At 32.2% G+C, this 26,504-nt stretch overlaps 1 protein-coding gene across 9 annotated transcripts in view; it reads left to right on the top strand.

Moving 5' to 3' along the window:
* Positions 1 to 26,504, top strand: part of LOC143056552 (rap1 GTPase-activating protein 1-like) — a 174,056-nt gene that overhangs the window by 63,523 nt on the left and 84,029 nt on the right. The window contains exon 1 of one of the 9 annotated variants that reach the window (XM_076229654.1): positions 11,277 to 11,332. The exons of the other annotated variants lie outside the window; for them this stretch is intronic. Within the exon in view, the coding sequence (XP_076085769.1) occupies positions 11,292 to 11,332 (41 nt within the window). The 5' untranslated portion in view covers positions 11,277 to 11,291. Of the gene's footprint in view, positions 1 to 11,276; positions 11,333 to 26,504 lie in introns of those variants that run through there. 9 annotated transcript variants of the gene reach the window in all.

The raw sequence follows: 26,504 nt of genomic DNA, 5'->3' as shown, positions 1-26,504 counted from the left end.
ATTGTACATCTGTGGTGTTTCAGCGTTTATTAATTTATTCATGTGCTTTTTAAAAGCAGTAACAGCTGTATCTTTAAACCTCTCCCCAATAAATGCACTTGCTGCATGACGGTTTCCACAGGTTCGTAAATGAAACTGACAGGTCACATTTTTTTCATCATAATATTGTTTGCCATATCGTTTCTCAAGTGACGCGTGCATCCCCCCTCCTTCATCTAACATTATGCCTGAATATGGTCGGAATTCTGGGATTTTATTTTCACTGAATGATTGTAACATTTTATCAACTACAGACATGGCAAGGTCTACAGTCTTTTTATTCTCATTTTCACAGTCCATACGAACAAGCCATGTGACATTTTTAAGTAGGGTATGATAAACACTTAATCCAAAACATTTCAAGTTTTTCCCCTTGTTGATTATGACCCTATTGACTTTAAAATCCATGAAAGCCCACTCTTCTCCTAAAAAATGGTCTTTGTTTGTCATGTTTCCTAATTTCTCCAATTTTTTTTTTGATGACTTTATTATATAAGTTTGGAAGTCTTCTGGAGTTTTTGTTTCTGTTATTTTTTTTACAATGGTGTTGCCTTCCACTGTGGAATGATAAATAAACCACTTGTCTCCATGTTCTTCTTTGATCTGATATTCAAAAAGAAGAAAAGGGTCATTGTATTGATGAAGACATTTCTCCTGCAGTTTTGATAATTTTTCTGACAGAGGATCTTTATTGAAAATTTGATTTTTCAAATTTCTAGTTTTCCTTGGATCCGATAAACTTTCGGCAATGTCCTCTACCTCTTCTCTGGAAGTTGATGTCTCTATGGTTTTCATAATGAGTCTGTTTGTCAGTTCTCTGGGTTTTAAATTTGGCATAATATCAAAAGTTTCTTTTATTTTTTCTTTAGGTAGTTTTGGTCTTTAAATTTCATTGGGAAGCATGTATGAGATCCATGGTGATGAACAGTAACATACTCAGCACACTTTTTAAATTCCCATATCTTGACAGCTTTGCAAGGGATGAAATCCATTAAGTTATTACACTCCTCACAAAAGACTTTCCCATCTCGGTTAACTACATGGATACTATTTGGCTTTCCAAAATACTCTTTAAATGGACACTTTCTATATTGACATTGGAAAGAACCTTTACAATTTGATCTCAGTCTTAAACCTATTGTTTTAGGGAATTCTTTGGTGAACGATTTGTTGTAACGTGTCCAATTTCTTCCATCTTTTGTTGACTTCATTCTTTGACCTTCATTTTTACTGTAGTAAACTCTATACGTGCAATTCCCATCAATGTTCCATGGAATATCTTCCTCTATTTCAATTTCGCTGTCTGACGAATCCAACATCCTGGAGTAAGGTCGTTTTCTTTTTCCCAAAGAATATGTTCTCTTTCCATTTTCAGAAGTATCTTGTGTACTTGAATCGCTTAATTCAATAAATTTTCTTCTCCTTTTTGTTGTCAAGACAGGCATGTGATCTTGGTCATCATCAGAGGAGCTAGATATACATCTGTATTTATCTGGGGGTGAATGTAGTGGACTGGATGTTATTTCAATGACATTGCTGCTGATTTTTTCTGGAGAATCCGATATGACAATAGGGTTTAATCAGAGCTTATCTCTTTTGGGATGGAGTTTTCAGTTTCTTCAAGTTCAGGCAAATCATACTCAACTATATTCAGGTTGACAATTATAGATGAATTTTTATAAACATCTTCCAATTTTCTATTGGCAACTTCAAATGATAAGGATACAAACTTGCTTTCTAGACAAATGTCATCTCTCCCAATGAATTCAAAAAGGGCCGTTGCCTTAGTTTTCTTCTGAAAGTAGGAACCATCTATAACTTTTCCATTTTCGAAAAACTTCACAAATATCAGTGTATCCCTGAAACAAAATAACAGAATATTAAATATTGTTTTTTTATGTGTGCATATTTTGTCCTTTTGTTCGTAAGTCTATCAGTTGTCAGGACTATTTTGGTGGTTCGTGATTTAGTTGATTATTCGTTTGAAGATAACTTCTGCAAGTTTCTAAAATTTAGTCTTTACTATTTTTATTCATTATCCCAAAATGTAGTAGTTGAACCTCCTTATTTAAGTTCAAAGAGATCCATTCACCATGTTCACGTAAACTAAAGTTATTGTCCAGACACCAAATGTGTCTTCGGACGACGCAGACGACGACATCATACCATTATATATATACGATAAAAAAAAAAAATTGCGGTCGTTTAAAAAGATGTGGTATAATTGCAAATGAGACAACTCTCCACAAGAGACCAAATGACACAGAAATTAACAACTATAGATCACGGTGTGGCCTTCAACAATGAGCAAAGCTCATACCGCATAGTCCAACTATGAACGGTTCCAAAATAACAAATTTGAAATGATTCAAATCAGAAAACTAATGACCTAAAAACATTTACAAAAAATATTTTTAAACAAAAATCTAATACATCAACAACTGACTCCTGTCTTGGTACAGGCACATACATACAGAATGTGGCAGGGTTAAACATGTTAGCGGGATCCTAACCCTCCCAATTAAATGGGACAGTGATGAAAACTTATAATTTAAGAACGAAATGTTCATACATGTATAGTTTAATTTTGGACCCTTTTGACCTCAATGTAGACAAGCCAATTTTAAAATGGGGTCCAATATTCAACAAGATTTCTTGTTATTGTACAATACTATGCTCATCACCTACACCCCCTTTCCCTCTTGGTGTAATTACCCCATACATAAGTTATCGTCTGGAAACTACAAAAATGCTCATATTTCCTGAACATTTATGGCAATTACTCCCAAACTTAATACGTGGCTTTCTCTTGTGATATGGAACCTTTTGGTACAAATTTAAGTGAGATCCATACACTTTCATACAAGATACTGAAATTACAATAAACAGCTATGCCTGTCGCTTTTTCAATGACTTCTCAATGTCATTTCCGAAATGCAGGAAATACTAAAGGAAGGTTTTCTTAATACTTGAAAATCAACCTTTTTTTATGAAAATATTCCCAAAACTCGGAAACATAACAACCTTAAATTAAAAAAAAAATGAAAGGGAGCTTACATCAATAGATATGATCAATTCATCATAGTTTTATGAAAACTGCTGAAATCATTTTTGACTTAGTATGGACCGAAAACTAGAATAATTATAATACCCCTTTTTTAATGCAAAAAACCATGATATTAAACCTAAAAACTTACAATCTGAAATTTATGAAAGATGAAAGGGAGCTCACATCAATAGCTATTAACAATTCACTGAAGTTTGTCCAACATGTTGACAACGGACTGACGGACAGGCTTTTTTAATGCCCCTATTCTGCCTCGAATTCCTAAACTATTGATACCATAATGTATCAATTATAGAGTTACATAATACCATTACCCCCAAAACTCAATCCCAACCGTTCTTTTTATTGTATTGAACCTTCTGGTAAAATTTCTTAGAGATCCATTCACTTAATCTTAAAGTTATCGTCTGGAAACAAATGTGTCCTGGCATCTTGAAACTTCAGGCCAGTTTAAGTTTGGACTAACTAATAAGGCTAGCGATATATAAACAACGGAAGCAAGTGCGGAGATTTAATTTTAATTGGTTCACAAAAAGAAGAGGTTCCAAAAAGATTTTAACCAAAGGCAAAGACTTTTGATTTTATTTTAAAAAAAATCGAGATGAAAAAAACATTAAATGAAATTCTTACCTTTCAGAAGTCATTTTCTTTTCTTTCAAATCTTTTTAATAATTCTAAGTACTACTTTTATCCTAAATCTGTACAAATAAAAAATGAAAACAGAATGTAAGCAGTGTAAAGGCAAATGATTGGTCGAAGTTTAGTAATTATATTTTTACATGGTAATATTCCTTTTTCATCTTTTGAATACGTTTTCAAATTTTTAACTTATATTTGATAATTTTTAATTGCAATCTTATTTTAGACTTTTTTGGCTATTTTATTTTACCAGCTTTATTCAGTATAATTTTATTTTGATTCATTGATATATATATTCCACATTATTAATCCTTTTATCTAGAAAAGTTTTAACACTTAAATATTTATTTTGTGTGTTCATGTTCTATATTTTTATCACTGTCTGTGTGTATATTTCGTTTAACATGTGATGTAAAGCGCTTTGAGTAATATTGTTTTAGATTTAGCGCTATAGAAAAATTGTAATAATAATAATAATAATAATAATAATAATAATAATAATAGTTGTGACGATCACTTTTCTTGTTTTTTTTCTCTGAATTTTCCTATTGTGATGTCATAAAATAGGGACCCTGTCTGATGACGTCACTTAAAAGGTACAAAACTTTCGTCAAATCTTTAAAAAGGAAGGACAAAAATCATTAGAGAAACAGATTTCACCACTATAACTCGTGTATTACAATATTTCCCAACTCTCAACAATTAAATTTTAAGTATTTAAATATTAAAAAAATAACTGTCGGGAGTGGAGAAATATCGTAACACACTTGCTGCATTTGTGGAATCTATATTTCTTAATATTTAAATGTAAGTTGTAGTTTATGATAGTTCATTACATATATAAAGGTTGAGAGTGATCACGTATGTGGCTACTTTTGTTTTTTACAAAAAAAAAACATCTGAAAAGTGACATAGTATGGCATATTTGATCGATTTTTCCGATTGCAGCTTGAATTTGAGGATCTTAATTCACTCAATCTGTTCAAATCTTTCACATGAAATTTTAGGCCAAAATCAGCCTTAACCATACATACATGTACACCTTTATATATACTTAAAGGATCTTTTGAAAATAATAAATACTTTTTTTACTTTTTACTTTCAATCATTGGTCAAATTGTAAATGGACAATTGTAGTCAAACTGGCTCAAGTACCCCCCCCCCCCCCCCCCCAAAAAAAAAAAAGATAGTAAAAAAAGCAGAAATAAGAAAACTTACCCTTCTCACTTATTTTGGCTGGGTCTGCAAACTTATGTTGACTCTCAAGCGTCTCTGTAATGTCTAAATTTTTATTTTGCGTCTTTACATAATAAAACTGACTGCCAAAGGAAGCAAGTTATTTTGTTTGCTTCTTGCACTAACTTATGTTTATGCAAGAAAGGGCATATACAATTATTTAAACCTAATAATTTCATAATATTAGCCTCAAAGATGTTAAATGTCCACTGAAAGGAATTTAATTGTTTATGTAACTAGATAAAGACAGATTAATGTGTTCTATGATAGAACCTGTTCAGCCCATGTAAATAAGTTTTCATTGCTTTTACTTTAATTAGAATCAATGTTTAGAACTATTAATAGCAATTGAGCAGTATGATAAGCATCAAACGATACATGTATGTGTACTAAAATTATGATTAGTGAATTTAATTATAATGAAATGACAAAATCAAATACTGACAACTGATAACTGATAACTGACCAAAACTTCTACCCTACTTTTAAGCTTTATTACTACAGGATGAGTGATTTTAAATTTATTAGTCATGGGGTAGATTTTATATATGTATTTTCACAATCCAATTAAAAACCTGCATGCAACCTGCAACCCGCAACCTGCAACCTGCAACCCGCAACCCGCAACCCGCAACCTGCAAAATAGCACTTCCCACACTGTACATAAAAATAAGAAGAAGAGGTTATATATCCAATGAGACCACTCTATGCAAAAGACCAATAATGACACAGAAATTAACCACTTGAGATCACTATGTGCCTTAAACAATGAATAAAACCCATACCACAATAACGACATAGTCAGCTATAAAAGTATAATAGAATACTGAAGGAAATTTCCTTTTGAAGGACGATTTATCTCCATTTCAAACTTCTTTAAAAAAATTTAGTCCTGATAAAACACCAGGCTGTCTGTAAAATTTCAATGAAAAAACATTTAAATACTTTAAGCATAATAACTGATGTATTATTGATTTAAGTTAAAAGATAAGCATTGGGAAAGAGAACTAAACATCTATTATTTTCAAATGTCCTATCTTAGAATATGTTCAATATTAAGTATGCATAAAGGAGATGATTGGTATGTAACTTCATTGGTACAACAACAAAAATAACCAAAATGTTCATCATTTGAATGTTATAATAACACTGAACGTGATGTTTAATGTTTAACTTTCAGAGGAATATTTAAAAGACAAATAAATGCAAGTTTGATGAATGAGCAATAAAGGGTTGTTAAGTATGATATGGCTGTGTGTTTTACTTCTATAAAAAAAAAAAAGAAGATGTGGTATGATTGCCAATGAGACAGCTCTCCACAAGAGACCAAAATGACACAGAAATTAACAACTATAAGTAACCGTACGGCCTTCAACAATGAGCAAAGCCCATACTACTATTCAGTTTGGGTTTTACTCTTTGTTGACGGCAGTATGGTGACCTATAATTGCTTACATATCTCTGGTGGATTATTAGGTCTTATACCTAAACATTGTCAGGGAAATTTACGAAAACTAAAAACATGAAGGTTTGCAAGTCTAAGAGTTGATTCAGGCAGTGTTCTGATAAATATGTAGGAAGTAAATTTGCTACCTAGTTATTAAAAATTATAAATGACAAATAGAGATCAGTATTTAAACATGATACATACCTTGTATATAATATGTCCTTGACTTTTAAACTTAAGAAAATTGTACAAATATCTTGATTACAATTTATTGAATGGGATATATTATTAAAGGAATGTTTTAACTTTTTAAATAGAATACAAATGATGTATTTAAGATTTATTAAAGTTTCGTACAACAAACATTGTTTTAGAATTTGAGTTATCTCCCATTATATGCATCAGATAGAATTTCTGGTATATCTTGAAATAATTATTCTGACAAAATTACTCTATTTTGTAATATGAATTAATCGTGTTGATGTTTTAAAAATGTAAGTTCTTGTTATGTGTTTCTGTTAATACTCTACTTATGTCCATAAAATTAAAACAAACAATCAATCTTTTAAAATATCTGTTTTACTAAATACTCAAAGTTTGACTACATATCTATTTGCTGTTGCCTAAGGACAATTGGTCCATTTATTATTGTCTTTTATTATCTGGTTTCTGTCTCATTGCTATACAGCTTTTATTAGCTCACCTGGCACACAGGGCTAAGTGAACGTTTCTCATCATCTTAACTTTTTACATTTTGAACTTCTTCTAGAGAACCACTGAATGGAATGGAACCAAACATGGCATGAATGTTCCTTATGATGTGCTGACAAAGTGCTGTTACTTTGTTGCAGATCCATCATCCAAGATGGCCCCAGAGAGGGACTTAGTTTATCATAGGACCCTATGGGAAATACATAAATACGTCTTCTTTGAGAGAACCACTGAATTGAATGAAACCAAACATTGCATGAATATTCCTTATGAGTTGCTGACCAAGTGTTGTTACTTTGTAGTCAATCCATCATCCAAGATGGCTGCCAGTAGGGGATTTTGTTAAACATAGGACCCTATGGGAAATACATACAAATGTCTTCTTTTATAAGAGAACCACTGAATGGAATGAAGCCAAGCATAGCATGAATGTTCCTTATGAGTTGCTGACCAGGTGTTGTTACTTTGTAGTCAATCCATCATCCAAGATGGCTGCCAGCTAGGCACTTGGTTTGACATAGGACCGCCCACGAAATACAGGAAATCATTTGTTTACAAACATCTAAATGGATTTTCTTGCAGTAGAGCCAAAATTCCTCCTGCCCTCATGTTATACAAATGGTGGTCCTCTCAATTGTATATATTACAAATGTATGAACTCTTTTAAGCTCAGCTGTCAGTTTATAAGAATACTATACATAATCTTAATAGGAAGGTATGTCAATCCTTTAATAATTAGAGATTAAAATAGCTGGATTAGAATAAAACAAATTAAAATAGATTGATTAGAATAAAAAAAATAAAAAAAATTGAAAACAATAGAAACTTTAATTTATGCATTGAGATTTGATTAGATTTTAATTCATGATGAAACTATGTGGTTTTCCTAATCCTTTTATGGTGTGTTAAATTAATTAAGTGGTTTTATGGGTATGTTCCTAATCTGAAAAAGTGAAATAATTTGATTTTATAAGATGTCGTTCAAACATTCTCTCAGAGATCTAAAGTGTCTTGTGAGGTAAGTTCAGTGTTCAGGGGCGGATCCAGCTATTTAAAAAAGGAGGGGTTCTCAACCCAGAGTAAAGGGGGAAAGGGGGGGGGGATTCCAACTATAATTCTCCAATTCAAATGCATTGATTGTCCAAAAAAGGGGGTTCCAACCCCCAGAACATCCCCTCTGGTGTTGTTATCTAAGGTAGTCAATATTACTTATTAGCAGTAATTCAAAATTAGTTTGCAAGTCCAGGAGTGTGTGAAAGGTGACCCCACCAAGACAACATTAAAGGTGGATTTTAAAAGAAGGGACAGTGTGACTACCCTCTATCCTTTTGGAGCTACTTTTATGGTTAAGTCAGACTTTTTACCTATTCCACTCCAAGTTATGTCTTGAACATACAGGACATTTTATGTTTGACTATGCGGTATAGGCTTTGCTCATTATTGAAGGCCATGTGATGACCTGATGACCAGCAGATGTTAATTTGGTCTCTTGGGAAGAGTGGTCTCATTAAGAATTAAACCACATCTTCTGTTTTATATGACAAATTTTGACAGTCTCTTAGTTAAAATTTCCATTGAAAACCATACGTAGGTAAAGGAGTTGCTGATGCAAAATAATGAAAAATAAACCTATTAATGAATAAAACAAGATGACTGCTGAAGATTCCTGGTTTCATTCACAACAGCTTGAAAGGCTATTTTGATTTTGTGTTGTGATGCCTTCATGCAACCTTTCAAGTCCTAATAAATTTTTGGACTGTTATAGTTTCATCTAGGGGATTCCTTAAGAAATAAAATATCATCTTTTAGAATGCTGTTAAATTTTGTCCATTTAGATAAGTCAGAGTTATCTCCCATTGTCCATGCAGATGTGTCAGAGTTATCTCCCATTGTCCATGCAGATGTGTCAGAGTTATCTCCCATTGTCCATGCAGATGTGTCAGAGTTATCTCCCATTGTCCATGCAGATGTGTCAGAGTTATCTCCCATTGTCCATTTCAGATTAGTCAGAGTTATCTCCCATTGTACATGCAGATTAGTCAGAGTTCTGATTGAAGCTTTTGTAAATATTACTTTCTTGATAACTTACTTCAATCAGGAACATATATATTGACTGTTCCCTGCTTCAATCCAGTGTTAAATCATATTTAATTATACTTGAATTCAAATTCTACTAAGTTGATGGATAGTAAAACTGTTGTAATGAAATTAATACGATTTTTAAAATAAAGATTCAGCTCCAGTTGGTCTTCAGTACATATGTTTTCTTTTATATATTCTGACAAACTATAATAAAAACTGACTGTGACGAAAAAGCCTATAGTGCTGAAAGTGAGGTTAAACACCAATCAATCTATCATCTTCATTTATCAAGGTATAAAAGATGTAGGACATATAAATTACTCATTAATAGAGGTCTGTCATTTAAAAACTTATCAACCGTATCATATAAACGTTAACATATACCCATTGCAGATATACCAAAAAATATTATGTGATTAAGAATATTATAAAAAGTAAAAATCACAAAAATACTGAACTCAGAGGAAAATCCAATCCGAAAGTCTATAATCACATGGCAAAATCAAATAACAAAACACATCAAAAACGAATGGACAAGAACTGACATATTCCTGACTCGGTAAATTTTCCCTCTTTCACTATGGTATCTTAGCTGCTCTTTTCAGACAATTAATTCAGCTACACAATCAAATACTAACATTAGAAATTAATCAGTTGCCCACCTGCATTATTGAAAGTATCAATTAAAGTTCTGGATCACATAATGATTTGTAAATCTGCAGAGGTGTATACATCAATGTATATGATATGGTTGATACATTAAATGACTGACCTCTAATACCAGTTCTATATCTTAAGTTATAATTACCTTTTTATCAAATTTTACACTACTCAGATTTAAATAAAACTTTATAGAATTATATTAAGAAAATAGAAAATAGAAAAAGTAAATGGTCCAAGCATCAGTTTTACAAACAAATCTAAATGACTAAAATGTGTTGTAAATCTTGAATAAGTTGAGTATACATAGGATTAATTTTAGAAGATGTTTTTTTTTTAAATGCAGACCAGAATTATTTTAAAACAGAATAATTTTTAATTTAATTCCTTCCTTTTAGTCCATATATATTGTAGAGTCATTCGTCACTGATTCAGACGTACTTATAAATAATATAATCATTTCTGCAACTGCATCTTGCATTTAAATCATGTTAATTTGTAGGATCATTTATAATAGAAAACTGACAAGAAAAGGTATTTCTCCAGGCCGCCGAAATCTTTATTTTGAAGCCTAGGTGGTCGAGTGGTCTAGTGCATCCGATACAGTGCAGGCCATTTGATGCCACAATATCTTAGTAGCATGAGTTCAAATCTCAGCGAGGGAAGGACAAAAAAAATTGAAAGCAAATTTACAGATCTAACTTTGTTGTGCTGATGTTAAGACAAATTTTATATATATATATATATGGGGGTGATAATTTGCCATACCATCATTATACCTGAATACACATTCCCTTTGATCATTGGGTTTACAAATTACATTGTCAATGTTTTATTACAGATGATAATCTTATTGACTTTTAAATACTTAGTTAATATACTTTGGATTGAAATGTTATAATGTATAGAAATGGATTAAAAGTTACATCTTAATTTAACTGAAATCAATAAGTCACTGAGATATATTGGTGATTATCACCAAAGTTAGGTCATATGTTAAAAGGGGGGTCATTATAATATTCTGGCTCAGATTAATCAACTTATAGCTAATCTTGTTGACTTTTTACTTTGATGTATGGACATTCTGCCAAAAAATAGGTAAATAAAAGTGAAATAGAAATCAGATGTAATTCACAGTGGAATCATAGAGTGCTTTTAACTTCATTTCATTTAGAGTATTAACCAGTAATGAATTTACTAGGGATAAAATTTACCATAGCTAGGGATAAGATAGCTGTATACAACTTGTGATGGTGTTTATCTGTGTTTATTTCATTTTGATTGTTTGAAATCATTTTTTTTTTTAAACATTTGGAAATTATAACTATGAGAAATGTTACATTGTTGAGAGTATAATGAAGGGGGTGTGAAGATAATATCAGGATATTGTTGTTTATTCATAAATGCATTATGGCAGCTGGAATATCAGGGAAAATTAAACATAAAAACAGGTAGGCTTATAAACAAATATTCTAGTTTTAACTCAAATAAATTAAAATTACTCATTCAGATTATGCCCGGAAGAAGCAGGAAATTATAAGGACATCAAAACCATAAATGTATGACTACCCCACCCAAGCCCCCGATCCTTCTGGGAGATCCAGCTATGGCTGACCATGGTTGGTGATTAGATATGACAACCTTTGGCTTCCTCATGTTGTGACCCTTATTCATTACATCACAGATGTTTTCTGTGGGTACCATTTCTCATTAATATATTATTCTGGAAAGAAAACCTCCATATTTGATCTTAAAAAATCCTTGCAGTATGTATAATATACCCTCAATATATAAAATTTGGATACCTTTAGTTTTAGAGCTTTACAAAGTCAAAACAGTAGTTTTAAATGAATATCGATATACTAGCATATTGTTCTTTGAAGAAAACTTAAGCAACACGACGGATGCCACATGTGGAGCAGCATCTGCTTACCCTTTCAGAGCACTAGTTTTTGGTGGGATTTGTGTTGCTTATTCTTTAGTTTTCTATGTTGTGTCATGTGTTTTATTGTTTGTCTGTTTGTCTTTTTTTCATTTTTAGCCAGGCGTTGTCAGTTTATTTTCGATTTATGAGTTTGATTATCCCTCTGGTATCTTTCGTCCCTCTTTCATATTTAATCTTAGAGATCGGACTTTACAGTGTATTTACCCTTAATAAATATAATTAAGATAATTGTGATGAGGTCATGTTATATCTCTACACATTAAAAAAAAAAAAAAGTAGATTTGAATAGATATTGATATATAGAGAGATAACAGGACACAGGAGTAACAAAGAACCACATCTTTAAATTTTGAAATGGCGTTCGCAAGTTCAATACAAAAAGGTCAAATTCCAGTTGGATGTCAGTTATGTGAAGATGGAAATAAGATTCAATGGAAATGTAGCACATGTGACTTGCTCATGTGTGACAAGTGTAAGGATGGAGTCCATCTAAAGATTGGGAAAGATCATAAAATTCTGAATATAAATGACATAGGAAAACAAGAGGTGTCAAAGGACACTCTCCTATTCAGAGAAGTCAAATGTGAGGAACATTCTAACCAAGCTTGCTGTTTATTCTGTAATACGTGTAATAAGTTTATATGTCTCAAGTGTACCACTTAAATCCATAATGGACATGAGTTAATTGAAGAAGAAGACTATAACAAAGGCAAAGTAGAACTGAAGCCTAAACAAAAGAGTGAAATTAAGTTAGAAATATCCAAAGATTATACAACAGATCTTACTTATATTCACTATATAGCAGTATGTTATGATGGTTCTATGTGGATGGGGGATGGTACCAGATCAAAGTTACAACATGTCCAACTTATGGAGAATAGAACTGAAGTAATAACAAGTCTTAACACTGATATTTGGGGAATGGCAAAAACTGATTCAAATAACATTCTTGTTATAACAGATGAGACTAAACTCAAACTAATCAACACCATGACAGAGGAGATAACTGAAATTTCCAGGTATGATGTAAAACCATTGACACCAACCTGTATCCATGTGACCAGTGATCACAGAGTCATCATAGGAGCCTATTCTGGAGGTAAAGCATTCCCTGTCACAGGAAGACGTGTAGTGGTGGTAATGGATCAGGAAGGAAAACAACTCAAGGAATATGAAAATGACAATCATAAGAAACAATTTTTTAGTTTGCCCAGATTTCTAACCAGTACCAAAAGATTATTTACCTACCCTGTACGTGTCATCTGTACCAGTAATGGTTACATATGTGCGGTTGACTTGTTAGATAATGATCTCAGAGGTAGAGTGGTAGTGTTATCACCTGGAGGAGATATACTAGGAACTTACACCGGGCATCCTGAGGTCAACACTGAGGAGAAACCATTTAAACCTCGTTGAATACTAACAACACCATCAGATAAAATCATTGTTACAGATATGAACAATCATACATTACATATACTGACTGACCAAGGACAAAGTATTACCTACTACAATCTCAGTGACATGGGAATCTTAGGTCCATACTCCCTTGCTCTGTCTACACCAGGAAATATCTTTATAGGGTGTGTTAATAAGAAAAAAAGTCCAGACACTCGAAAGGCCAAACTTTATGAGTTGAACTATTTTGGATTCTAAAGATTTTCCTTGCTCTTTTCTATTATATAGGATTTGTAAGTGAGATAGGAAGTTGAGACATTACAAAGGCCAAACTTTAAAAGTTAAACTATTTTTGATTCTAAAAATTTCAGTTGTTCACTCTACAACAGGAATTATATATATATAGCCTGATAGGATGTGCAGAAGAAACTAAAATGACCAAAATTAATGATTTGAACAAAATTTAGGATTCTAGTGATTTCCTTTGTACATAAGGAACTATCTATACATGTATATCTATGTGTTATTGAGGAAGAAAGTAAAAAGACCAAACTTTTTAACTTAATTCTGGATTCTAGTGATTTCCCTCGTACATTACAGGAACTATTTGTAATTAATGTGTTAATGATAGCATGAACTTGATGTCTAATGATTCTAGAATTTGATTTAGAAATAAATTTAATAATGGAATATTTTGAAACAATAGTTAGAATAACATAAAAATAGCCATAGTCACTGTGTATCATCGCCACTGGAAATTGGGTACTAACGAAGCTGAGAGAAATAAAAAAAAAATGTAAACAAGTTAAAAATTCATTCAATTTATAGCATTTTCATTCATTTGATGAGGGTGCCGCTTAAGAAATGATTTTCTGATTTATAATTCTTTACATTATTAGGCCGATAAGTACATAATTAATACAAGATTTTGTGTAATACTCCAAAACTTGCCACTTAGTACTGGAAAATTTTGATGTCGATCGTCCTCTGTCGCCCCATTCTCAAGAATTTGAACTGTTTTTCATTATTTTTTCAGACACATTTTTAGATTAATATAGTGTGGCATTATATTTACTGAAATTTGTTGTCAAAAACATGTTTTTAAAAGAATATGGACAAAAACAGTGTTTGTTTGTTGTACGGCGAATTGCAAAATAACAACTTTTGCCTGTACGGTGTCTTACAATTTATCATAATGTTAAGAGGAAATTAATCACTGTTTAAATAAAATCAAGTGACGATATTTTGTTGATATCAAAGCTTTACAGGCTTACAAATATACAAATTGGAAAAATAAATGGAAATGCTTTAAATTGAATGAATTCTTATCTAGTTTACTTTTTTAGCTCACCTGACCTGAAAGGTCAAGTGAGCTTTTCTCATCACTTGGCGTCCGTCGTCCGTAAACTTTTACAAAAATCTTCTCCTCTGAAACTACTGGGCCAAATTTAACCAAACTTGGCCACAATCATCCTTGGGGTGTCTTGTTTTAAAAATGTGTCCGGTGACCTGGCCATCCAACCAAGATGGCCACCATGGCTAAAAATAGAACACAGGGGTAAAATGTATATTTTGGCTTATATCTTTGGACCAAAACATTTAGAGCAAATCTGACATGGGGTAAAATTGTTGATCAGGTCAAGATCTATCTGCCCTGAAATTTTCAGACGAATCGGACAACCTGTTGTTGGGTTGCTGCCCCTGAATTGGTTATTTTAAGGAAATTTTGCAGTTTTTGGCTAGTATCTTGAATACTATAATAGATAGAGATAAAATGTAAACAGCAATTATGTTCAGCAAAGTAAGACCTACAAATAAGTCATCATGACCAAAATTGTCAGTCAACCCCTTAAGGAGTTATTGCCCCTTATAGTCAATTTTTAACAACTTTTCGTCATTTTTTGTAACTTGTACAAAAATCTTCTTCTCTGAAACTACATCGCCAAATTTAACCAAACTTTACCACAATTATCATTGTGGTATAAAGTTTAAGAAATGTGTCCGATGACCCAGCCTACCAAACAAAATGGCTGACATGGCTAAAATTAGAACATAGTGGTAAAATGCAGTTTTTGATTTATATCTTTGAAACTAAGACATTTAGGGCAAATCTTTCAAGATTTAAATGTCCATCAGAATAAGATCTATCCCCTCACAAATTTTCAGATGAATCCGACAACTCGTTGTTGGGTTGCTGCCCTAAAATTGTTAATTTTAAGGAAATTTTGCAGTTTTTGGTTATTATCTTGAATACTTTTATAGATAGAGATAAACTGTAAACAGCAATACTGTTCAGCAAAGTAAGATCTACAAATAAGTCAACATGACAGAAATGGTCAGTTGACCCCTTTAGGAGTTATTGCCCTTTATGGTCAATATTGAACAACTTTTCATCATTTTTGTAACTTGTACAAAAATCTTCTTTTCTAAAACTATGGGCCAAATTTAAACAAACTTGGCCACAATCATTACTAGGGTATCTATTTAAAAAAAGTGTCTAATGGCCCCACCTACAAACCAAGATGACCGACATCAGTAAATACAGTAACAGGTGAGCGACACAGGCTCTTGAGAGCCTCTAGTTTAATTTCTCTCCGCTTCGTTAGTACCCAATTTCCGGTGGCGATGATACACAGTGATAGTATACACATAAAAATAAGAAGATGTGGTATGATAGCTAATGACACAACTCTATTCAAAAGACCAATAATGACACAGAAATGTACCACTATAGATCACTATGTGCCTTCAACAATGAATAAAACCCATACCACAATAACTGCACTATAAGTCAGCTATTATAAAAGTATAATAGAATACAAAAGGAAATTTCCTTTTGAATAAAATTGAGAATGGAAATGGGGAATGTGTCAAAGAGACAACAACCCGACCAAATAAAAAAACAACAGCAGAAGGTCACCAACAGGTCTTCAATGTAGCGAGAAATTCCCGCACCCGAAGGCGTCCTTCAGCTGGCCCCTAAACAAATATATACTAGTTCAGTGATAATGAACGCCATACTAATTTCCAAATTGTACACAAGAAACTAAAATTAAAATAATACAAGACTAACAAAGGCCAGAGGCTCCCGACTTGGGACAGGCGCAAAAATGCGGCGGGGTTAAACATGTTTGTGAGATCTCAACCCTCCCCCTATACCTCTAACCAATGTAGAAAAGTAAAAGTATAACAATACGCACATTAAAATTCAGTTCAAGAGAAGTCCGAGTCTGATGTCAGAAGATGTAACCAAAGAAAATAAACAAAATGACAATAATATAGATAACAACAGACTACTAGCAGTTAATTGACATGCCAGCTCCAGACTTCAATTAAACTGACTGAAAGATTATGATTTCATCATATGAACATCAGGCACAATTAGGGGTTTAGTATCATACCATCATAACATATATGAAAAGAACATAACCCGTGTCATGCCAACAACTGTTTTTAGAATAAATGTGTTTAGTTCCGACGCAAAGACCTTATCAGTGACTCAATATTAACGCCGAAATATGCAATCTTTAATGACTTGACAACAGTATCGTAATTATATCCCTTCTTAATAAGTCTATTCAAAGGTTTTGTAAGTTTATGAGGTGAATACTGACACCTTTGTGCTTTATAAAGAATATTTCCATAAAAAATTGGATGTGAAATACCTGAACGTATATGAAGTCTGCATGTTGAGCTATATTTACGAATGATGTCTTTATACCGATGATAAAATTTAGTAAATGTTTTGATTAGTTTGTGATATCGAAGGATGACTGAATCTGCATTTCAAACTTTTATTTAAATTTTTAGTCCTGATAAAACACCTTTCTGTAAAATGTCAATGAAAAAAATATTTGAAATTATTTCTAGTTCAATGTGAAATTATGTCTTATTTCACTTTTTTTTTGTGCAAGCACCCCCCTTTTACCCCCCTCTTTAAGGAAGTACACCACTAATTCATGGTCCCATTGCTTTCTATGTTAAATTCCTCCGTTTCAAGTAGGCACACCTCTTTTGTTTTAAGTTCAAATAAAGTGGCAATCATTGCATTTCAAAGCAACACTTTATGGTGTCTTGTACTGAAAAAATCAACATACCTTTAATTGCATATAAGAAAGAACTGGTTCCCGGAACTTTGGATGTACCAAAACAGGTACTTCAGATCTGACAAACAGACAAAATGTACCCTCTTTTTAAAATTTGGTGCATTTTTTTTAATATCCAAAATCAAAAGTCCAAAAGTGTTCTACAATGATCACCAGTCCTTCAGCTTTCATTTGATACCAAAAATACCTAAATATTCTACATATTTTGAAAGTTACACTCATGCGTAGGAACTATTTTGTGTTAAATATGTACTACTTTCTGGTATGTGCTTTCTGGCTGGGCCTGAATTAGTGGTGTTACACCTTAAGCATAATAACTGATGTATTATTGATTTAATTAAGTTAAAAGATAATCATTGGGAAAGAGAACTTAACTTTATTATTTTCAAATGTCCTATCTTAGAATATGTTCAATATTAAGTATGCATAATGGAGATGATTTGTATGTACTTCATTGGTACAGCAATCCAACAACAAAAATAACCAAAATGTTTATCAAGAATATTGTGACTGTTATAATAACACTGTGGAGCAGGATCTGCTTACCCTTCCAGAGCACCTGAGATCACCCCTAGTTTTTGGTGGGGTTCGTGTTGTTTATTCTTTAGTTTTCTATGTTGTGCCATGTGTACTATTGTTTCTGTTTGTCTTTTTCATTTTTAGCCATGGCGTTGTCAGTTTGTTTTAGATTTACAAGTTTGACTGTCCCTTTGGTATCTTTCGTTCCTCTTTTATAATAACACTGAACGTGTTTAAAATGTTTAACTTTCAGAGGAATATTTAAAGGACAAAGAAATGCAAGTTTAATGAATGAGCAATAAAGGGTTTATATTTTGTATGATATGGCTGTGTGTTTTACTTCTATAAAATAAAAAAAAGAAGATGTGGTATGATTGCCAATGAGACAACTCTCCACAAAAGACCAAAATGACAGAAATTAACAACTATAGGTAACTGTACAGCCTTCAACAATGAGCAAATCCCTTACCGCATAGTCAGCTATAAAAGGCCCAGAAATAACTAAAACAATTCAAACGAGAAAACTACTAGTCTCATATATGAAAAAAAATGTACTAGGATTAGTATAATACTGATTGTGGTAAGATAGACCCAGTGAGTACAAGGACTTTGAGGAATTCACATTGAAAACTACAAAAACCCTAAAAAAAGTATAGATTTATAATAACTGATGGGCTTTTGAATAGATAACTTTAAACATAATGGTTTTTGTTCGTTGTTGAAGGCAGTTGTGTAACTGATTATACAGTATGGGCTTTGTTTGTTGTTGAAGGCAGTTATGTAACTGATTATACAGTATGGGTTTTGTTCATTGTGGAAGGCAGTTATGTAACTGATTATACAGTATGGGTTTTGTTCATTGTGGAAGGCAGTAACATAGCTGATTATACAGTATGGGTTTTGTTCATTGTTAGAGGCAGAAATGTCACTGGATTATTGGTTCAAGAAAGTAGATGGGAAAACAACAGAGACTTTTAAAACATTAAGGTCTAAGAGTTGATTCAGGCAGGTTTCTTAAAAATATCCATTTAGAAAAGCGCTATCTAGTTATTAAAATTATGAATGGAAAATTAAGATTTAAACACGTTAGGATACCTTGTATACAATTTGTCCTTCACTTTATGATACAGTCAAGAAAATAATATATCTTTTTAAAGGTTTAATTGAATGGGGTTCATTACTAATGGAATGTCTTAGCTATTAAAATGAATTAAAATGAAGTATTTACAATTTATTTAAGTTTTCTATGGGCTACATCAAGCTTTTGTCTATATATTGAGTTATCGCCAATTATATTCGTTAAATTGAAATTTAAATTATTTTGTAAGAAGAATTGATCATGTTGAACAAAGTTACTGAAAAATTGTATGCCCAAGACTACTCTAGTTATCTCCCTTTATACATGCAGATTTGTCAGAGTTATCTCCCATTGTACATCCAAGACTACTCCAGTTATCTCCCTTTATACATACAGATTTGTCAGAGTTATCTCCCATTGTACATCCAAGACTACTCCAGTTATCTCCCTTTATACATGCAGATTTGTCAGAGTTATCTCCCATTGTACATCCAAGACTACTCCAGTTATGTCCCTTTATACATGTAGATATGTCTTATAATGAAATTCTGATTGGTGTTGATGTCTTTCTTGGAATTTATAAATATTACTTACCTCAAATTATATAGAAGAGTTGTTTTTCAACATTTTTCTTGTGGAATTCTTTTTGTTATCTGTTGAGTTAATAACAGTTTTTATAGTCAAATTTCTACTATTAATTTGACTGTGCTATGATGCATAGTTTAAATCGCTGCTGTAATGAATAGGAATAAAATTCTAAAAGGTTGGCTTCAGTATTTGTAAAGAAGAATTGGTGTTCAGTACAAATTTATTTTCATTTATTTGTATTTTTTTTAAAACTGAACTTTAAAAAAAAATGACTGCCTCTAAATGGCACAAAGAAATAAAAAGGGGCATTAAACACCAATCAATCAATCAAACTTTCTAATTTTTAATGAGTTTTATTTTATATTTATATCTATTAAATTATTATTGTTGTCATGTTGGTATACGCAATACCATAAATATACCAATTTTATTGTCATGTTGGTACACCCAATTACATTGATATACCATTCTCAATTTTACTCTTTGATGTATGTGTTTACAAATTACATTGTCAATGTTTTATTACAGATAATAATCTTATTGACTTTTAAATACTTAGTTAATATACTTTGGATTAAAATGATATAATGTATAGAAATGGATTAAAAGTTACATCTTAATTTAACTAAAATCAATTAGTCACTGGGATATATTGGTGATAATCACCTAAGTTAGAGCATATGTTAAAAAGGGGGGTCATGATAATATTCTTGCACAGGTTAATCAACTTATAGCTAATCTTGTTGACTTTTTACTTTGATGAATGAACATTCTGCCAAAAAATAGGTAAATAAAAGTGAAATAGAAATCAGATGTTCAAAAAAGTTGAATGGTAGAGTGCTTTTAAGTTCATTTCATTTAGAGTATTAACAAGTAATGAATTAACAAGGGATAAGATAGCTGTATACAATTTGTGATTGTGTTTATCTGTGTTCATTTCCTTTTGATTGTTTGAATTCATTATTTTTTTTAAAACAATTGGAAATTCCAACTATGAGAAATTTTACATTGTTGAGAGTTATGAAGGGGATGTGAAGGGTGATATCCGGATCTTGTTCATTATTCATTAACTCATTATGGCAGCTGGAATATCAGGGAAAAACAGGTAGGCTTGTTTTAAAATATTCGAGTTAATTACTTAATAAGAGAAAGAAGGGAAGTAGCAGGAAATTATAAGGACATCAAAACCATAAATGTATGACTACCCCCCCCCCCCCCCCACCCAACCTTCTGGGAGATATGGCCATTGCTGACCATAGTTGGTGGTTCGGTATGAATACCATCAGCTTCCACAGGTATCATTACATCACAGATGTTTGCATGGGGTACCTGAGGGGGTACCATTCTTTATTAATATACATTATTCTTTGAAAAGAAATTTCAATTCAATCTTAAAAATTTAAACAAAGTGTATTAATCCCTCAATAACTAAAATTTAAATACCCTTGATATGGTCATGTTATAGCTCTACACATGTCAAAATAGTAGATTTAAATAGATATTTAAATATATATATAGAGACAAGGAAGTTTATATAAAGTCAGACATCTTTAAATTTTGAAATGGCCTTTTCAAGTTCAATACAAAAAGGTCAAATTCCAGTTGGATGTCAGTTATGTGAAGGTGGAAATAAAATTCAATGGAAATGTATTACATGTAAATCGCTCATGTGTGACAAGTGTAAGAATGGGGTCCATCTAAAGATTGGGAAAGATCATAAAATTCTTAATATAAATGAAATAGGCAAATCTGAAGGGTCAAAGGACACAATAAAATTCAGTGAAGTCAAATGTGATGAACATTCTAACCAAGCTTGCTGTCTATTCTGTAAAACTTGTAATAAGTTTATCTGTCCAAAGTGTATCACCACTAAAGTACATAATGGACATGAGTTAATTGAAGAAGAAGACTATAATAAAGGCACAGTACAATTGACTCAAAAACAGAAGAGTAAAATTAAGTTAGAAATATCCAAAGTTTATAAAACAGATCTTAACAATATTCACTTTATAGCCGTATGTTCTGATGGTTCTCTGTGGATAGGGGATAATGTCAAATCAAAGTTACAACATGTCAAACTAAGGGAGAATAGAACTAAAGTAATAACAAGTCTAAACACTCAGATTTATGGAATGGCAAAAACTCATTCAAATAACATTCTTATAACAACAGATGAGACTAAACTCAAACTAATCAACACCATGACAGGGGAGATAACTAATTCTAGGTTTGATGTTAAACCATTGTATCCAATCAGTGTCCATGTGACCAGTGATCACAGAGTCATCATAGGAGCCAATCATGTGGAAGAGTTATTACCTATCACAAGACAAGGTGTAGTTATTGTGATGGATCAGGAAGGAAAACAACTGAAGGAATATGAACATGTCCATCATAAGAAACAATTATTTAGTTTGCCAAGATTTCGAAAAAGTTCCATTACAAAACCATTATTTTCCTTCCCTATATGTGTGACTTGTACCAGTAATGGTAACATCTGTGTGGTGGATATGTTAGATTATGATCGAAGAGGTAGAGTGGTAGTATTATCACCAGGAGGAGACATTCTAGGGACTTATACTGGTCACCCTGATGTCAACACTGAGGAGAATCAATTTACACCTGTAAGAATACTAACCACACCATTAGATAATATCATTGTTACAGATGTTGACAATCATTTATTACATATTCTGACTGACCAAGGACAAAGCATTACCTACTACAACCTCCGTGACATAGGGATCTTAGGTCCATACTCCCTTGCTCTATCTACATCAGGAACTATATTTATAGGATGTGTTAGTCCAAAAGAAAGTCCAGACACTTCTAAGGCCAAACTTTATGAGTTAAACTATTCTAGATTCTAAAGATTTCCCTTGCTCTGTATACCTAAGGAACTATATTTATAGGATGTGTTAGTCCAAAAGAAAGTCCAGACACTTTTAAGGCCAAACTTTATGAGTTAAACTATTCTTGATTCTAAAGATTTCCCTTGCTCTGTATACCTAAGGAACTATATCTATATAGGATGTGTTAGTGAAGAACGAAGTAGAAAACAAACTATATGAGTTTAACTTAATTCTGGATTCTAATGATTTCCCTTACACATAAGGATAAAATATGATATAATATAATATAAAAAAATCAGCTTATGCTAGGACCTTTCTATACATTTATTTAATGTGTTAATGATAACACATACATGTGATGGACTGTAAAATTCAGATCAGGAGATTTGGAAATTTTGCTCAGGAGTTTGAACCTCAAATCAGGAGGTTTTTTATCGACATATTTTTTCAACGTAAAACTAACCATATGATGCAAAAATCTGTGTTTTTTGTGTTTTTTTCTTCGATTTTCCTTCTGAATGGCAAAAGTTAAAGTCTGCATATATTAAGGAATAATTGAGAAGAATCTTTTTTTCTTTTTTTTCACCTTGTTGATTGCTGATGAGAATCTTTTTTTCTTTTGTTTCACCTTGTTGATTGCTGATGAGAATCTTTTTTTCTTTTTTTTCACCTTGTTGATTGCTGATGAGAATCTTTTTTTCTTTTTTTTCACCTTGTTGATTGCTGATGAGAATCTTTTTTTCTTTTGTTTCACCTTGTTGATTGCTGATGAGAATCTTTTTTTCTTTTTTTTCACCTTGTTGATTGCTGATGAGAATCTTTTTTTCTTTTGTTTCACCTTGTTGATTGCTGATGATGATTTTTTTTAATTTTTTGTCGAGCCTGCAACTTTTGTTGCAGAAAGCTCGACATAGGGATAGTGATCCGGCGGCGGCGGCGGCGGCTACGGCGGCGGCTACGGCGGCGGCGTTAGCTAACTTCTTAAAAGCTTTATATTTTAGAAGATGGAAGACCTGGATGCTTCATACTTTGTATATAGATGCCTCATGTTACGAAGTTTCCGTCAGTCACATGTCCAATGTCCTTGACCTCATTTTCATGGTTCAGTGACCACTTGAAAAAAAAGTTCAAATTTTTTGTAATGTTGAATTCTCTCTTATTATAAGTAATAGGATAACTATATTTGATATGTGCGTACCTTGCAAGGTCCTCATGTCTGTCAGACAGTTTTCACTTGACCTCGACCTCATTTCATGGATCAGTGAACAAGGTTAAGTTTTGGTGGTCAAGTCCATATCTCAGATACTATGAGCAATAGGGCTAGTATATTCGGTGTATGGAAGGACTGTAAGGTGTACATGTCTAACTGGCAGGTGTCATCTGACCTTGACCTCATTTTCATGGTTCAGTGGTTATAGTTCAATTTTTGTGTTTTGGTCTGTTGTTCTCATACTATATGCAATAGGTCTACTATATTTGTTGTATGGAATGATTGTAAGGTGTACATGTCTAGCGGGCAGATGTCATGTGACCTTGACCTCATTTTCATGGTTCAGTGGTCAAAGTTAAGTTTTTGAGTTTTGGTCTTTTTATCTAATACTCTATGCCATAGGTCAACTATATTTGGTGTATGGAAATATTTAATGATCTTTATGTCAGTCGCGCAGGTTTTATTTGACCGTGACCTCATTTTCACGGTTCATTGCACAGTGTTAAGTTTTTGTGTTTTGGTCTATTTTTCCAAACTATAAGTAATAGGTCAACTATATATGTTGTATAGAAGCATTGTTAGCTGTACATGTCTGCCTGGCATGGTTCATCTGACCTTGACCTCATTTTCAAGGTTCATTGGTCTTTGTTTAGTTATCTTGGTTAATGTTAAGTTTATGGTACAGTTGTTTTAAAGCTTAGCTTTTTACTTAGGACTATCAACATAATATCAATGATTAGTATAGAAGGCGAGACATTTCAGCGTGTGCACTCTTGTTTTTTCATTGGCATTGGCTTGAGATATAAGAGAGATATATGCTATGCATTTATTTCATAATAAATTAATCAAAAAATAACAATTAATAACAATGGGTATGCATGGTTAAAAGCATTAATATGATGACAGAAAACTGATCATTGTCATTGTTTAAACTCTAAGTCTCTTTCACATAAATAAGTTAAAGCACTGTCTATTTTACATTATTTCACACTAATGTCTCAAAGCACCATTTGAAGTCAGCTTTCCAGGCATTGTTGAACTTTGTCAAATATTTCTGTTGTTTTGAAACTGGTGTCTTTGAAGACGGAGATAACTGTCGTTTTGGCATTTTGAACACAAAATGGTGTAAAAAATAATCATTTCGCTTATAAAATTTTTCAGTCAGCTTGTGTTGCAAACAGCTCTCATTGAGCTGAAACCATTCCTGTTTCCATTATTTTCATATAAAATAAATGTTTTTCTCGGCATCAAAAAACTTCCGATAAATGTTTAGACAACAACATTCCATTTTCTATCAGTGCCGGTATTTATCGGTATTTACCTTTAATCATCCTTGGCGTGTGCCATAAACAGAAGCCACATAGAGTAATTGATAATCCAACACCTTATGATTGTTCAATCAAATTATTATCACTGTTAATTAGCCTTAAGCAAGGATTAAAATGTTGCGTAATCAGGTTACACCGGATACGTTCGATAAACCTCGTGTTTTTACGACTTAAAAAATCTCTGGTTTTTACGATCTCAATAATAAATTTTGTAAACAAAATAGTAAAAATGGCGACTGAAAATTTTCATTCATAAAATTTTTTCTGCACAGGAGATTTTCCTCTTCAACGGGAGGACGGGAGGGGACCCCTGAAAACGGGAGTTTTGTTCTCCCGTCGGGAGGTTCACATGTATGATAACATGAGTTTGAATTATACGGCTGTATTCTATTGATTTTAGAATTTGATTTGAAAATTAATTTTTGAAAAAATAGTAAAACTGTTATCAGTAAATATCTGTTTGATTGATTGTTGGTTGCTTAATTTCCAGTGGCAAATATGTCATGCATATTCAGGACAACAGTACCTATAGACAATCTTTACAGATTTCAATAACTTTAATGATTTTTTTCATATTCATTCAATTATATTTTCATTTCTAAGACTAATTCTTTGTTATCCCAAAATTTCATATGCACAAAGTTCAAATTAAGTTTTTAACTGTGTTCTAAACTTGTTGAAACTGGTAAAGGCTGCAGCATGTTGTTAATAATAGCCATATTATAATTAAATAAGAAGATGTGGTTTGATTGCCAATGAGAAAACTCCACAAGATACCAAATTGACTCAGAAATTAACAACTATAGATCCCCACACTGCCTTCAACAATGTGATAAACCAATACAGCATAGTCAAGTATAAAGGATGATATATAAAGTACTGAAGAAATTTTCCTTTAAAAGATGACAATAGTGATTGAATATCTGTCATGTTGTTTGAATATGGAGTTCAATCTTTCTTTAATTTGCTCATTGTTGAAGTCAGTTATAGCTGAATATACAGTTTGGGTTTTACTCTTTGTTGAAGGCAGTAAGGTGACCTATTATTGCTTACATATCTCTGGTGGATTGTTAGGTCTTACCTAGAAATTATCAGGGAAGATTACAAAGACTTAATTGAAACCCTTAGGTTTGCAATTAAGTCTTAGAGTTGATTTAGGCAGAGTTCTGATAAATATCTAGTAAGGAAATTTGCTACCTTAAGTTATTAAAAATTATAAATGACAAATAGAGATCAGTATTTAAACATGATAGATACCTTGTAATGTCCTTGACTTTTAAACTGAAGAAAATTGTACAATAATCTTGATTAAAATATATTGAATGGGATATATTATTAAAGGAATGTCTTAACTTTTTAAATATAATACAAATGACGTATTTAAGATTTATTGAAGTTTTCTATGGACTATGTACAACAAACATTGTTTTAGAATTTGAGTTATCTCCCATTATATGCATCAGATAGCATTTCTGTTATATCTTGAAATATTTGTTTGGACAAAATTACTCTATTTTGTAATATGAATTAATCATGCTGATGTTTTGAAAAGGTGAGTTCTTGTTATGTGTTTCTGTTAAAACTCTACTTATGTCCATA

The sequence above is a fragment of the Mytilus galloprovincialis genome, chromosome 13, assembly GCF_965363235.1.
Source record: "Mytilus galloprovincialis chromosome 13, xbMytGall1.hap1.1, whole genome shotgun sequence".
Lineage (NCBI taxonomy): Eukaryota > Metazoa > Mollusca > Bivalvia > Mytilida > Mytilidae > Mytilus > Mytilus galloprovincialis.
This window is presented reverse-complemented; position numbering and strand designations above follow the sequence as displayed.